The sequence below is a fragment of the Agrilus planipennis genome, unplaced genomic scaffold (genome assembly GCF_000699045.2).
Source record: "Agrilus planipennis isolate EAB-ADULT unplaced genomic scaffold, Apla_2.0 scaffold104, whole genome shotgun sequence".
Taxonomy (NCBI): Eukaryota; Metazoa; Arthropoda; class Insecta; order Coleoptera; family Buprestidae; genus Agrilus; species Agrilus planipennis.
In genome coordinates this window covers 585,132-597,955 of record NW_020438892.1, presented here as the reverse complement: position 1 = coordinate 597,955, position 12,824 = coordinate 585,132, and the positions used below count along the sequence as shown (strand labels likewise).

The 12,824-nt window shown below is 33.3% G+C and overlaps 1 protein-coding gene and 1 long non-coding RNA gene across 2 annotated transcripts in view; one reads left to right on the top strand and one right to left on the bottom strand.

Annotated features, from left to right (window-relative positions):
* Positions 1 to 12,824, top strand: part of LOC108737184 — an 82,823-nt gene that overhangs the window by 18,728 nt on the left and 51,271 nt on the right. The gene's annotated exons all lie outside the window — the stretch shown is intronic.
* The window catches only part of LOC108737183 (DNA-binding protein D-ETS-3), a 52,461-nt gene that overhangs the window by 8,807 nt on the left and 30,830 nt on the right, over positions 1 to 12,824 (bottom strand). Inside the window, exon 5 of the mRNA XM_018469899.1 lies at positions 10,583 to 10,654. Within this exon, the coding sequence (XP_018325401.1) occupies positions 10,583 to 10,654 (72 nt within the window). The remainder of the gene's footprint in view (positions 1 to 10,582; positions 10,655 to 12,824) is intronic.

Sequence of the window (12,824 nt, the reverse complement as noted above, 5' to 3'; positions counted from 1 at the left end):
TTGGAGGGTTTGGTATCCTATAAATAATCCTTAGACCCGCTGACAAATTATTCCATATGCATAATCCTTTCTTAGATGATCTACAGAGTTAGCATACAAAAAATTATTATGGAACAAGAACAAGTTCTCCTAAAAAATAATAATTTAATATTGGAGGGTTTGGTATCCTATAAATAATCCTTAGACCCGCTGACAAATTATTCCATATGCATAATCCTTTCTTAGATGATCTACAGAGTTAGCATACAAAAAATTATTATGGAACAAGAACAAGTTCTCCTAAAAAATAATAATTTAATATTGGAGGGTTTGGTATCCTATAAATAATCCTTAGACCCGCTGACAAATTATTCCATATGCATAATCCTTTCTTAGATGATCTACAGAGTTAGCATACAAAAAATTATTATGGAACAAGAACAAGTTCTCCTAAAAAATAATAATTTAATATTGGAGGGTTTGGTATCCTATAAATAATCCTTAGACCCGCTGACAAATTATTCCATATGCATAATCCTTTCTTAGATGATCTACAGAGTTAGCATACAAAAAATTATTATGGAACAAGAACAAGTTCTCCTAAAAAATAATAATTTAATATTGGAGGGTTTGGTATCCTATAAATAATCCTTAGACCCGCTGACAAATTATTCCATATGCATAATCCTTTCTTAGATGATCTACAGAGTTAGCATACAAAAAATTATTATGGAACAAGAACAAGTTCTCCTAAAAAATAATAATTTAATATTGGAGGGTTTGGTATCCTATAAATAATCCTTAGACCCGCTGACAAATTATTCCATATGCATAATCCTTTCTTAGATGATCTACAGAGTTAGCATACAAAAAATTATTATGGAACAAGAACAAGTTCTCCTAAAAAATAATAATTTAATATTGGAGGGTTTGGTATCCTATAAATAATCCTTAGACCCGCTGACAAATTATTCCATATGCATAATCCTTTCTTAGATGATCTACAGAGTTAGCATACAAAAAATTATTATGGAACAAGAACAAGTTCTCCTAAAAAATAATAATTTAATATTGGAGGGTTTGGTATCCTATAAATAATCCTTAGACCCGCTGACAAATTATTCCATATGCATAATCCTTTCTTAGATGATCTACAGAGTTAGCATACAAAAAATTATTATGGAACAAGAACAAGTTCTCCTAAAAAATAATAATTTAATATTGGAGGGTTTGGTATCCTATAAATAATCCTTAGACCCGCTGACAAATTATTCCATATGCATAATCCTTTCTTAGATGATCTACAGAGTTAGCATACAAAAAATTATTATGGAACAAGAACAAGTTCTCCTAAAAAATAATAATTTAATATTGGAGGGTTTGGTATCCTATAAATAATCCTTAGACCCGCTGACAAATTATTCCATATGCATAATCCTTTCTTAGATGATCTACAGAGTTAGCATACAAAAAATTATTATGGAACAAGAACAAGTTCTCCTAAAAAATAATAATTTAATATTGGAGGGTTTGGTATCCTATAAATAATCCTTAGACCCGCTGACAAATTATTCCATATGCATAATCCTTTCTTAGATGATCTACAGAGTTAGCATACAAAAAATTATTATGGAACAAGAACAAGTTCTCCTAAAAAATAATAATTTAATATTGGAGGGTTTGGTATCCTATAAATAATCCTTAGACCCGCTGACAAATTATTCCATATGCATAATCCTTTCTTAGATGATCTACAGAGTTAGCATACAAAAAATTATTATGGAACAAGAACAAGTTCTCCTAAAAAATAATAATTTAATATTGGAGGGTTTGGTATCCTATAAATAATCCTTAGACCCGCTGACAAATTATTCCATATGCATAATCCTTTCTTAGATGATCTACAGAGTTAGCATACAAAAAATTATTATGGAACAAGAACAAGTTCTCCTAAAAAATAATAATTTAATATTGGAGGGTTTGGTATCCTATAAATAATCCTTAGACCCGCTGACAAATTATTCCATATGCATAATCCTTTCTTAGATGATCTACAGAGTTAGCATACAAAAAATTATTATGGAACAAGAACAAGTTCTCCTAAAAAATAATAATTTAATATTGGAGGGTTTGGTATCCTATAAATAATCCTTAGACCCGCTGACAAATTATTCCATATGCATAATCCTTTCTTAGATGATCTACAGAGTTAGCATACAAAAAATTATTATGGAACAAGAACAAGTTCTCCTAAAAAATAATAATTTAATATTGGAGGGTTTGGTATCCTATAAATAATCCTTAGACCCGCTGACAAATTATTCCATATGCATAATCCTTTCTTAGATGATCTACAGAGTTAGCATACAAAAAATTATTATGGAACAAGAACAAGTTCTCCTAAAAAATAATAATTTAATATTGGAGGGTTTGGTATCCTATAAATAATCCTTAGACCCGCTGACAAATTATTCCATATGCATAATCCTTTCTTAGATGATCTACAGAGTTAGCATACAAAAAATTATTATGGAACAAGAACAAGTTCTCCTAAAAAATAATAATTTAATATTGGAGGGTTTGGTATCCTATAAATAATCCTTAGACCCGCTGACAAATTATTCCATATGCATAATCCTTTCTTAGATGATCTACAGAGTTAGCATACAAAAAATTATTATGGAACAAGAACAAGTTCTCCTAAAAAATAATAATTTAATATTGGAGGGTTTGGTATCCTATAAATAATCCTTAGACCCGCTGACAAATTATTCCATATGCATAATCCTTTCTTAGATGATCTACAGAGTTAGCATACAAAAAATTATTATGGAACAAGAACAAGTTCTCCTAAAAAATAATAATTTAATATTGGAGGGTTTGGTATCCTATAAATAATCCTTAGACCCGCTGACAAATTATTCCATATGCATAATCCTTTCTTAGATGATCTACAGAGTTAGCATACAAAAAATTATTATGGAACAAGAACAAGTTCTCCTAAAAAATAATAATTTAATATTGGAGGGTTTGGTATCCTATAAATAATCCTTAGACCCGCTGACAAATTATTCCATATGCATAATCCTTTCTTAGATGATCTACAGAGTTAGCATACAAAAAATTATTATGGAACAAGAACAAGTTCTCCTAAAAAATAATAATTTAATATTGGAGGGTTTGGTATCCTATAAATAATCCTTAGACCCGCTGACAAATTATTCCATATGCATAATCCTTTCTTAGATGATCTACAGAGTTAGCATACAAAAAATTATTATGGAACAAGAACAAGTTCTCCTAAAAAATAATAATTTAATATTGGAGGGTTTGGTATCCTATAAATAATCCTTAGACCCGCTGACAAATTATTCCATATGCATAATCCTTTCTTAGATGATCTACAGAGTTAGCATACAAAAAATTATTATGGAACAAGAACAAGTTCTCCTAAAAAATAATAATTTAATATTGGAGGGTTTGGTATCCTATAAATAATCCTTAGACCCGCTGACAAATTATTCCATATGCATAATCCTTTCTTAGATGATCTACAGAGTTAGCATACAAAAAATTATTATGGAACAAGAACAAGTTCTCCTAAAAAATAATAATTTAATATTGGAGGGTTTGGTATCCTATAAATAATCCTTAGACCCGCTGACAAATTATTCCATATGCATAATCCTTTCTTAGATGATCTACAGAGTTAGCATACAAAAAATTATTATGGAACAAGAACAAGTTCTCCTAAAAAATAATAATTTAATATTGGAGGGTTTGGTATCCTATAAATAATCCTTAGACCCGCTGACAAATTATTCCATATGCATAATCCTTTCTTAGATGATCTACAGAGTTAGCATACAAAAAATTATTATGGAACAAGAACAAGTTCTCCTAAAAAATAATAATTTAATATTGGAGGGTTTGGTATCCTATAAATAATCCTTAGACCCGCTGACAAATTATTCCATATGCATAATCCTTTCTTAGATGATCTACAGAGTTAGCATACAAAAAATTATTATGGAACAAGAACAAGTTCTCCTAAAAAATAATAATTTAATATTGGAGGGTTTGGTATCCTATAAATAATCCTTAGACCCGCTGACAAATTATTCCATATGCATAATCCTTTCTTAGATGATCTACAGAGTTAGCATACAAAAAATTATTATGGAACAAGAACAAGTTCTCCTAAAAAATAATAATTTAATATTGGAGGGTTTGGTATCCTATAAATAATCCTTAGACCCGCTGACAAATTATTCCATATGCATAATCCTTTCTTAGATGATCTACAGAGTTAGCATACAAAAAATTATTATGGAACAAGAACAAGTTCTCCTAAAAAATAATAATTTAATATTGGAGGGTTTGGTATCCTATAAATAATCCTTAGACCCGCTGACAAATTATTCCATATGCATAATCCTTTCTTAGATGATCTACAGAGTTAGCATACAAAAAATTATTATGGAACAAGAACAAGTTCTCCTAAAAAATAATAATTTAATATTGGAGGGTTTGGTATCCTATAAATAATCCTTAGACCCGCTGACAAATTATTCCATATGCATAATCCTTTCTTAGATGATCTACAGAGTTAGCATACAAAAAATTATTATGGAACAAGAACAAGTTCTCCTAAAAAATAATAATTTAATATTGGAGGGTTTGGTATCCTATAAATAATCCTTAGACCCGCTGACAAATTATTCCATATGCATAATCCTTTCTTAGATGATCTACAGAGTTAGCATACAAAAAATTATTATGGAACAAGAACAAGTTCTCCTAAAAAATAATAATTTAATATTGGAGGGTTTGGTATCCTATAAATAATCCTTAGACCCGCTGACAAATTATTCCATATGCATAATCCTTTCTTAGATGATCTACAGAGTTAGCATACAAAAAATTATTATGGAACAAGAACAAGTTCTCCTAAAAAATAATAATTTAATATTGGAGGGTTTGGTATCCTATAAATAATCCTTAGACCCGCTGACAAATTATTCCATATGCATAATCCTTTCTTAGATGATCTACAGAGTTAGCATACAAAAAATTATTATGGAACAAGAACAAGTTCTCCTAAAAAATAATAATTTAATATTGGAGGGTTTGGTATCCTATAAATAATCCTTAGACCCGCTGACAAATTATTCCATATGCATAATCCTTTCTTAGATGATCTACAGAGTTAGCATACAAAAAATTATTATGGAACAAGAACAAGTTCTCCTAAAAAATAATAATTTAATATTGGAGGGTTTGGTATCCTATAAATAATCCTTAGACCCGCTGACAAATTATTCCATATGCATAATCCTTTCTTAGATGATCTACAGAGTTAGCATACAAAAAATTATTATGGAACAAGAACAAGTTCTCCTAAAAAATAATAATTTAATATTGGAGGGTTTGGTATCCTATAAATAATCCTTAGACCCGCTGACAAATTATTCCATATGCATAATCCTTTCTTAGATGATCTACAGAGTTAGCATACAAAAAATTATTATGGAACAAGAACAAGTTCTCCTAAAAAATAATAATTTAATATTGGAGGGTTTGGTATCCTATAAATAATCCTTAGACCCGCTGACAAATTATTCCATATGCATAATCCTTTCTTAGATGATCTACAGAGTTAGCATACAAAAAATTATTATGGAACAAGAACAAGTTCTCCTAAAAAATAATAATTTAATATTGGAGGGTTTGGTATCCTATAAATAATCCTTAGACCCGCTGACAAATTATTCCATATGCATAATCCTTTCTTAGATGATCTACAGAGTTAGCATACAAAAAATTATTATGGAACAAGAACAAGTTCTCCTAAAAAATAATAATTTAATATTGGAGGGTTTGGTATCCTATAAATAATCCTTAGACCCGCTGACAAATTATTCCATATGCATAATCCTTTCTTAGATGATCTACAGAGTTAGCATACAAAAAATTATTATGGAACAAGAACAAGTTCTCCTAAAAAATAATAATTTAATATTGGAGGGTTTGGTATCCTATAAATAATCCTTAGACCCGCTGACAAATTATTCCATATGCATAATCCTTTCTTAGATGATCTACAGAGTTAGCATACAAAAAATTATTATGGAACAAGAACAAGTTCTCCTAAAAAATAATAATTTAATATTGGAGGGTTTGGTATCCTATAAATAATCCTTAGACCCGCTGACAAATTATTCCATATGCATAATCCTTTCTTAGATGATCTACAGAGTTAGCATACAAAAAATTATTATGGAACAAGAACAAGTTCTCCTAAAAAATAATAATTTAATATTGGAGGGTTTGGTATCCTATAAATAATCCTTAGACCCGCTGACAAATTATTCCATATGCATAATCCTTTCTTAGATGATCTACAGAGTTAGCATACAAAAAATTATTATGGAACAAGAACAAGTTCTCCTAAAAAATAATAATTTAATATTGGAGGGTTTGGTATCCTATAAATAATCCTTAGACCCGCTGACAAATTATTCCATATGCATAATCCTTTCTTAGATGATCTACAGAGTTAGCATACAAAAAATTATTATGGAACAAGAACAAGTTCTCCTAAAAAATAATAATTTAATATTGGAGGGTTTGGTATCCTATAAATAATCCTTAGACCCGCTGACAAATTATTCCATATGCATAATCCTTTCTTAGATGATCTACAGAGTTAGCATACAAAAAATTATTATGGAACAAGAACAAGTTCTCCTAAAAAATAATAATTTAATATTGGAGGGTTTGGTATCCTATAAATAATCCTTAGACCCGCTGACAAATTATTCCATATGCATAATCCTTTCTTAGATGATCTACAGAGTTAGCATACAAAAAATTATTATGGAACAAGAACAAGTTCTCCTAAAAAATAATAATTTAATATTGGAGGGTTTGGTATCCTATAAATAATCCTTAGACCCGCTGACAAATTATTCCATATGCATAATCCTTTCTTAGATGATCTACAGAGTTAGCATACAAAAAATTATTATGGAACAAGAACAAGTTCTCCTAAAAAATAATAATTTAATATTGGAGGGTTTGGTATCCTATAAATAATCCTTAGACCCGCTGACAAATTATTCCATATGCATAATCCTTTCTTAGATGATCTACAGAGTTAGCATACAAAAAATTATTATGGAACAAGAACAAGTTCTCCTAAAAAATAATAATTTAATATTGGAGGGTTTGGTATCCTATAAATAATCCTTAGACCCGCTGACAAATTATTCCATATGCATAATCCTTTCTTAGATGATCTACAGAGTTAGCATACAAAAAATTATTATGGAACAAGAACAAGTTCTCCTAAAAAATAATAATTTAATATTGGAGGGTTTGGTATCCTATAAATAATCCTTANTGCGATTGTCAAAGCAAGTTGTAAAAATAATAAACAATACATTATTTGGTATAATGATTGTCATGTAATTTAAGTATATTTTTTTTTTTCGTCAAAAAACTTCATATTTCATCTTGAATAAAATGAATTTCATTTAATTACCACTAACAATAATTAAAAGTAAAAAATAAAGAATTGGCGCTAGGTTCCATTGGATTCCAATGGAACGCAAGGGAAATCCCATGGCGTTCAGCAATGGAAATCCCATTGAGTTCGGGAATGGGATTTCCACTAGAATTCTAGTGGAAATTCCATTCATTCCATTGGCATTTCTCCATTTATTACCATTATTATCAGTGGTCAATGACATTTTTTTAATGGAAATAGAATGGAAATTTTTCCTAAGGGATCAAACATCATTATCTACAGTTTAGGTAACCTGTTGGATGGGAGCTGAAATTCCCCCTTTCGCGTCTTAAATATAAATCGACTTTCACACACATACAAGGGTGCGCCCTTTTGATTTACAATTGATGATAATAATAATAACGGCAGAACAGCGTAACAGAGAAGAAAGTTTTTTTTTCGGTGTTTCTTTCGATTCTCATGCAGCGAAACTCGCTTTGGGGTGTCGCGCTCCCCTGACGTGGTCAGTCGTGCGTATTATCGCGCACTATATACCCTTATGCTTTGCTCGCCACGCACAATGATAAGCCTGATAACTCTTGTACGACGAATAATACAAGCGACTCCCGATCGACTCTGTTCTACGCCAGTTTTCGTTATAATTTATCTTAATAAATAGCCCGACGATGGCAATATGTAAGTGCAACAGTTAACAGTTAATTTAGTTCGAATTGGATTCAAGAGGGTGGATGCATTCACAACAACAAGCAGGATGACTGTCAAGGGTAGGTAATGTTACGTGAACGAATACGAAGAAGTTATGAAATATATTTGTTGTAAAGAAATGCTAGAAAAAGTGGTAGCAACTTAAAATTTATTGAAGGGCAGAGGTGGGTCAAGATTAGAATTCTGTTCATAAATAATTAAAAATGAGGAGTACTGGATGAGAAGAACTAAATATCCAGTCAGTCGTGAGGCTGAAGATCATGATGGTGAGGATGATGGTGATGAAACAAAAGACGTCAAAAAACAGAGTCGATAATTGAAGGGGAGAGATAAACCTAGATTAGATGACTGCTTGTAAATAGTTAGAGATTAAGCTTTGTTTAGTTCCCGGGAAATCCTAAAATTGATTCAGGGTAGGAACAACTGGATGTTCAATAAGTTGTGGGGCTAAAGATCCTATCATGATGACGAGGATGATGGTGATGATGAAATAAAGAGATCAAAGAACAGAGTCGAAGATTGGATGGCAGAGATAGACCTAGATTGGATTAGTGCTCTTAAATAGTTAGAGATAAAGCTTTCTCTAGTTTCTGGGAAATCCGAAATTTGATTGAGGATAGGAAGAACTGGATATTCAACCACTCGCGGGGCTGAAGATTCTATGATGATGTTGAGGATGATGATAATGATGACGACGAAACAAAAGACATCAACGAACAGAGTCGAAGATTGGATGGCAGAGATAGACCTATAATGGATTAGTGCTCTTAAATAGTTACAGATGATGCGTGCTACTTTAGTTTTCAACAAATCCGAAGATTGATCCAGATGGGAGCAAGTGAATGAAACAATGGGACGCCAAACAACCTACCCGAAAACACTGAATGAAAAAAAAAGAGACAAGACAATAGTTCATCAATTGACACCGGCACACTTCCCTATACCGAAATTAGCCATTTAGTGTGACTGCAATATTTTCAGTGAGTAGCAAGTCCATCTTCCCAAACCACATTGATGTTTTCTAAAGATATGGACACCACTTTAGATTTGAACTGACTAACTATTATTTTAAATAATAAGAAATCTAATCTCCCTCAAGTTACTTTCCTTTTTTAATTTTTGTTGAACAAATTGAATATTGTATTGTTGAATGTCGAACCCCTGCCAACAAAAGACACCCTTTCTCAGTTCAATAATTGATTTATTATTACTCTTATTATTGCGATTAAATAATAATATAAATGAGCAACATCAGAAAAAAGTTTTTATATTCTCGTATATGACGTGACGACAGACACATTCTTATCTCGCTCTCGCATGTATGTACAGATAAAGTTATGCCTTATATGTGATTGTGTGCGGTGATTTTCCCTCGGGGACGTGAACCGAACTTGTGTTTGCTAATAGCAGTACAATAAAAGAACAGCGGGGGTTGATAGCTGGTGCAATCAGGTAATCATTAGGAGGGTATTACGGGCCCCGGGGGACCAATTTCCACATCACCGTGTGTATAAACGAACTACCCCTCGTGATAAAGCCTTCTTCGTTCTATTTGTCTAATACGTGGTGACTGGCCGAGGACCGCTGTACAATATTACCCCAAAACTGAAAAATTTTCATTTTGAGGAGTGTCAATCTTCACAGAAGATGAAATCCTACAAATGGCGCGGTAAACGCCATCTGTAGTACAATGCTATACTTCATTTACTTTCTCTAGCGATGTGTCCCTTCTAATGTTTTGGATGCGCGCTGGCAAAATCGTAGGTAGGGAGAAAAAAGCTCATTATACTCTCGACTGTTGTTCATTAAACATAATTTTTCATACAGTACCTGCCAAAAGTTTTGTTCAGTCATGAATAGTAGTGCGAGTCGAAAACAAGCGTTAAAGCCTTTAATATGTCTTCAAATATAAATAAACATCTNAGAAAAAAGCTCATTATACTCTCGACTCTTGTTCATTAAACATACTTTTTCATACAGTACCTGCCAAAAGTTTTGTTCAGTCATGAATAGTAGTGCGAGTCGAAAACAAGCGTTAAAGCCTTTAATATGTCTTCAAACATAAATAAACATCTCGTTGATATTTTCAGTAGTAAATGGTACCAATAACAGCACAGTTGAGCAATGCAATTGTAGTGGATACAATTCACTACTGTAGGGATTATACGCTCTTCACCGGTTAAAAGTTTGGCCGAGAGTTGTCTCCTTTCTTTTCTGGCCTAGTGCTGTTCTTTTCTACTTTGCGCCGGTCAAACTGAAGGTCACATCGCTACAGAAACTAAACGTTTTATCTTGCATGCATTTGAAATTATAATTTCTTATGTTGGTGGCATTTGAATAATAGTTTTGAAAATATAATTGATTTACCTGGCTGTCTGAGATGACCGTGGGGGTCCAACGACGCCTTTGTCATCCCCGACAAACTATTACTTCCATAACCTGTAAAAGAAGTAAAAACTATAATCACATTTTTATTATATGTGTAGTAATATTTATTAGACTCTAAAACAATGCGGACAGCGAAATCTAAAGAAAAATTTCGATGCTTGTATTTATTCGTACTTGGGTTTTAAAATCAAAGAACGTATGGCAATTGACAAAAGCCAATTTTGTTTTTCCTTTTTGTTCTTTTTCAATCTCTGTGACTCTGCAAACATTCCATGCACATGTCTCTGTCGTCTACGTGCCTGGTGTTTATTAGGATGCTCCGGCGAGTGTGTGTTTGAGTGTCTATGTATGCCGACTGTGATTGTAAGGACGGGAAGCGTCGGCGTCGTCTCTCGTAGAAGTGTAGATCAAAGACGGTCGTGATAGCGCTTTAGGCACTCTTGATTTTCCTTTGAAGAGAGTCATCATCGCAACGCTCAGCAGGTCCAAATCCTGTTAAGTTTTGTTGTTGTTATTCCCTTTTTTTCTCCCGGACTTTGTGCTCTGCTGACGGTATAAGGCCTAATCTACACTGCCAACACTTGATTGTTTGTTGTGTTTACCCGAAAAGAAAAAAGGGTCGTCTTTGTAAGAAAAACAAGCGAAAATTGGAAAACAAAAGAAGACACAGATAATGTCAGATAGAGTAGCGCGTCTAAGTTTTCCTAACAATGCCTCGCTTTTCTTAGGTATAACGATTTTAAAAACGAATTCACTGCATTAAAATTGTTATGAACGAATGCCGCAGGCTGCGATCGACACGGCAACGGTACACAGACCACAGATAAAATGAACTGACAAAAAACGCTCTATGAATATATAAATAAGCATTAATCATCCGATGATGGAGGACAGTGGATATAAATAATGCACAAACGAGAAGTTTAAACTGTGATACAAATAAAAATTTAGTGATTTATAAGAAAACTCTTCCTGGGATTTTCTCTTTCCGCCTTTGTTTTATTTTTGTTGAAAGGATCGTTTTGGCTTTTCCTTCATGATAGTTCGCCGCTTTGAGATGGGTAGGGGAGGTCGGAAGTGAGGTAGAGAGATATCTACTGAGAGGGGAAGAGACAAGGCGAGGCGGTCGTCCTGCGGAAAGGATTCTCTTGTCGCTTTATAACGCGCCGTTGAATCCCAAACACGGTCCAAGTGAGCAGTGGAAACAATGGGTGGTTTTTAAGTGGCAGTCACTGATCGTGGCACGGACTGAGTGGGGAGATCTCTTTGATCTTTTCGATTTGCGATCTGCGGTCGTAAATAAATCTCAGGACAATTGAAAACAACAGCGGAAGCCAAAATAAATTTTCTACTCGACGTTAGATTTTCGCGAATACTGAAGGAACGTAAATGGAAAAGAATTTTTGTGTATATTGTACACGTTTAGTCGAGTGTGAGGAAATTCTTTTATCATTGCATCGTACGTATAACAACGTAACGTAATACAAAGTAGGCGACGACAATGGGATGAAAATTGCGAGCGAGAGCGACCAAGTTGAGAGCGACGGCGCGGAGATAATAATGATAACAGTAATAATAACGCGACCGATTTTGAAAAAGCGAACGTTTCGCCGCGGCGCTCATGATACTCTAATGGGGACGCGACGGATCGAGGGAAGAAGGAACGAGAGGGATGAGGGATGGCGCTATTACCGAACGACGACTGACGCATCGAAATTATCTTAATGGAATGATTGACACTTGCACGCTGGAAAACTAGATTGAAACGTGTGATGTCGCGTGTAGAAAATTTCTTACAGCCGGCGTCCAATTAAAAGCTTGACAAAAATAAAGTGGCTTCTGGTCCATTATTTATACTCCAATGCAGTGAAGTTCGCTTATAAATTAACGACAGTTTAGTTTTCATACACTATAATTTAATGGGCTATCATCATCATCATAAGTCAGTCCTAAGACTGGTTGGACACGCACCTCCACTCTTTTCTATCCTGAGCTAATCGCATTTCTCTAAAACTAGAACATCCCACATCCTTAACTATTTGCGAACAGTAATCTAATCTAGGTCTACCTCTACCCCTCTTCTTCTTCTGTTTCTGCCTCTAATATGTCTCTGACTAGACCTTCATGCCTGAGAAGGTGTCCTACCAACCTATCTCGCCTATTTTTTATTGACTTCCATAGAGTCCTCTGTTCTCCTATTCTTTCCAATACCTCTTCATTT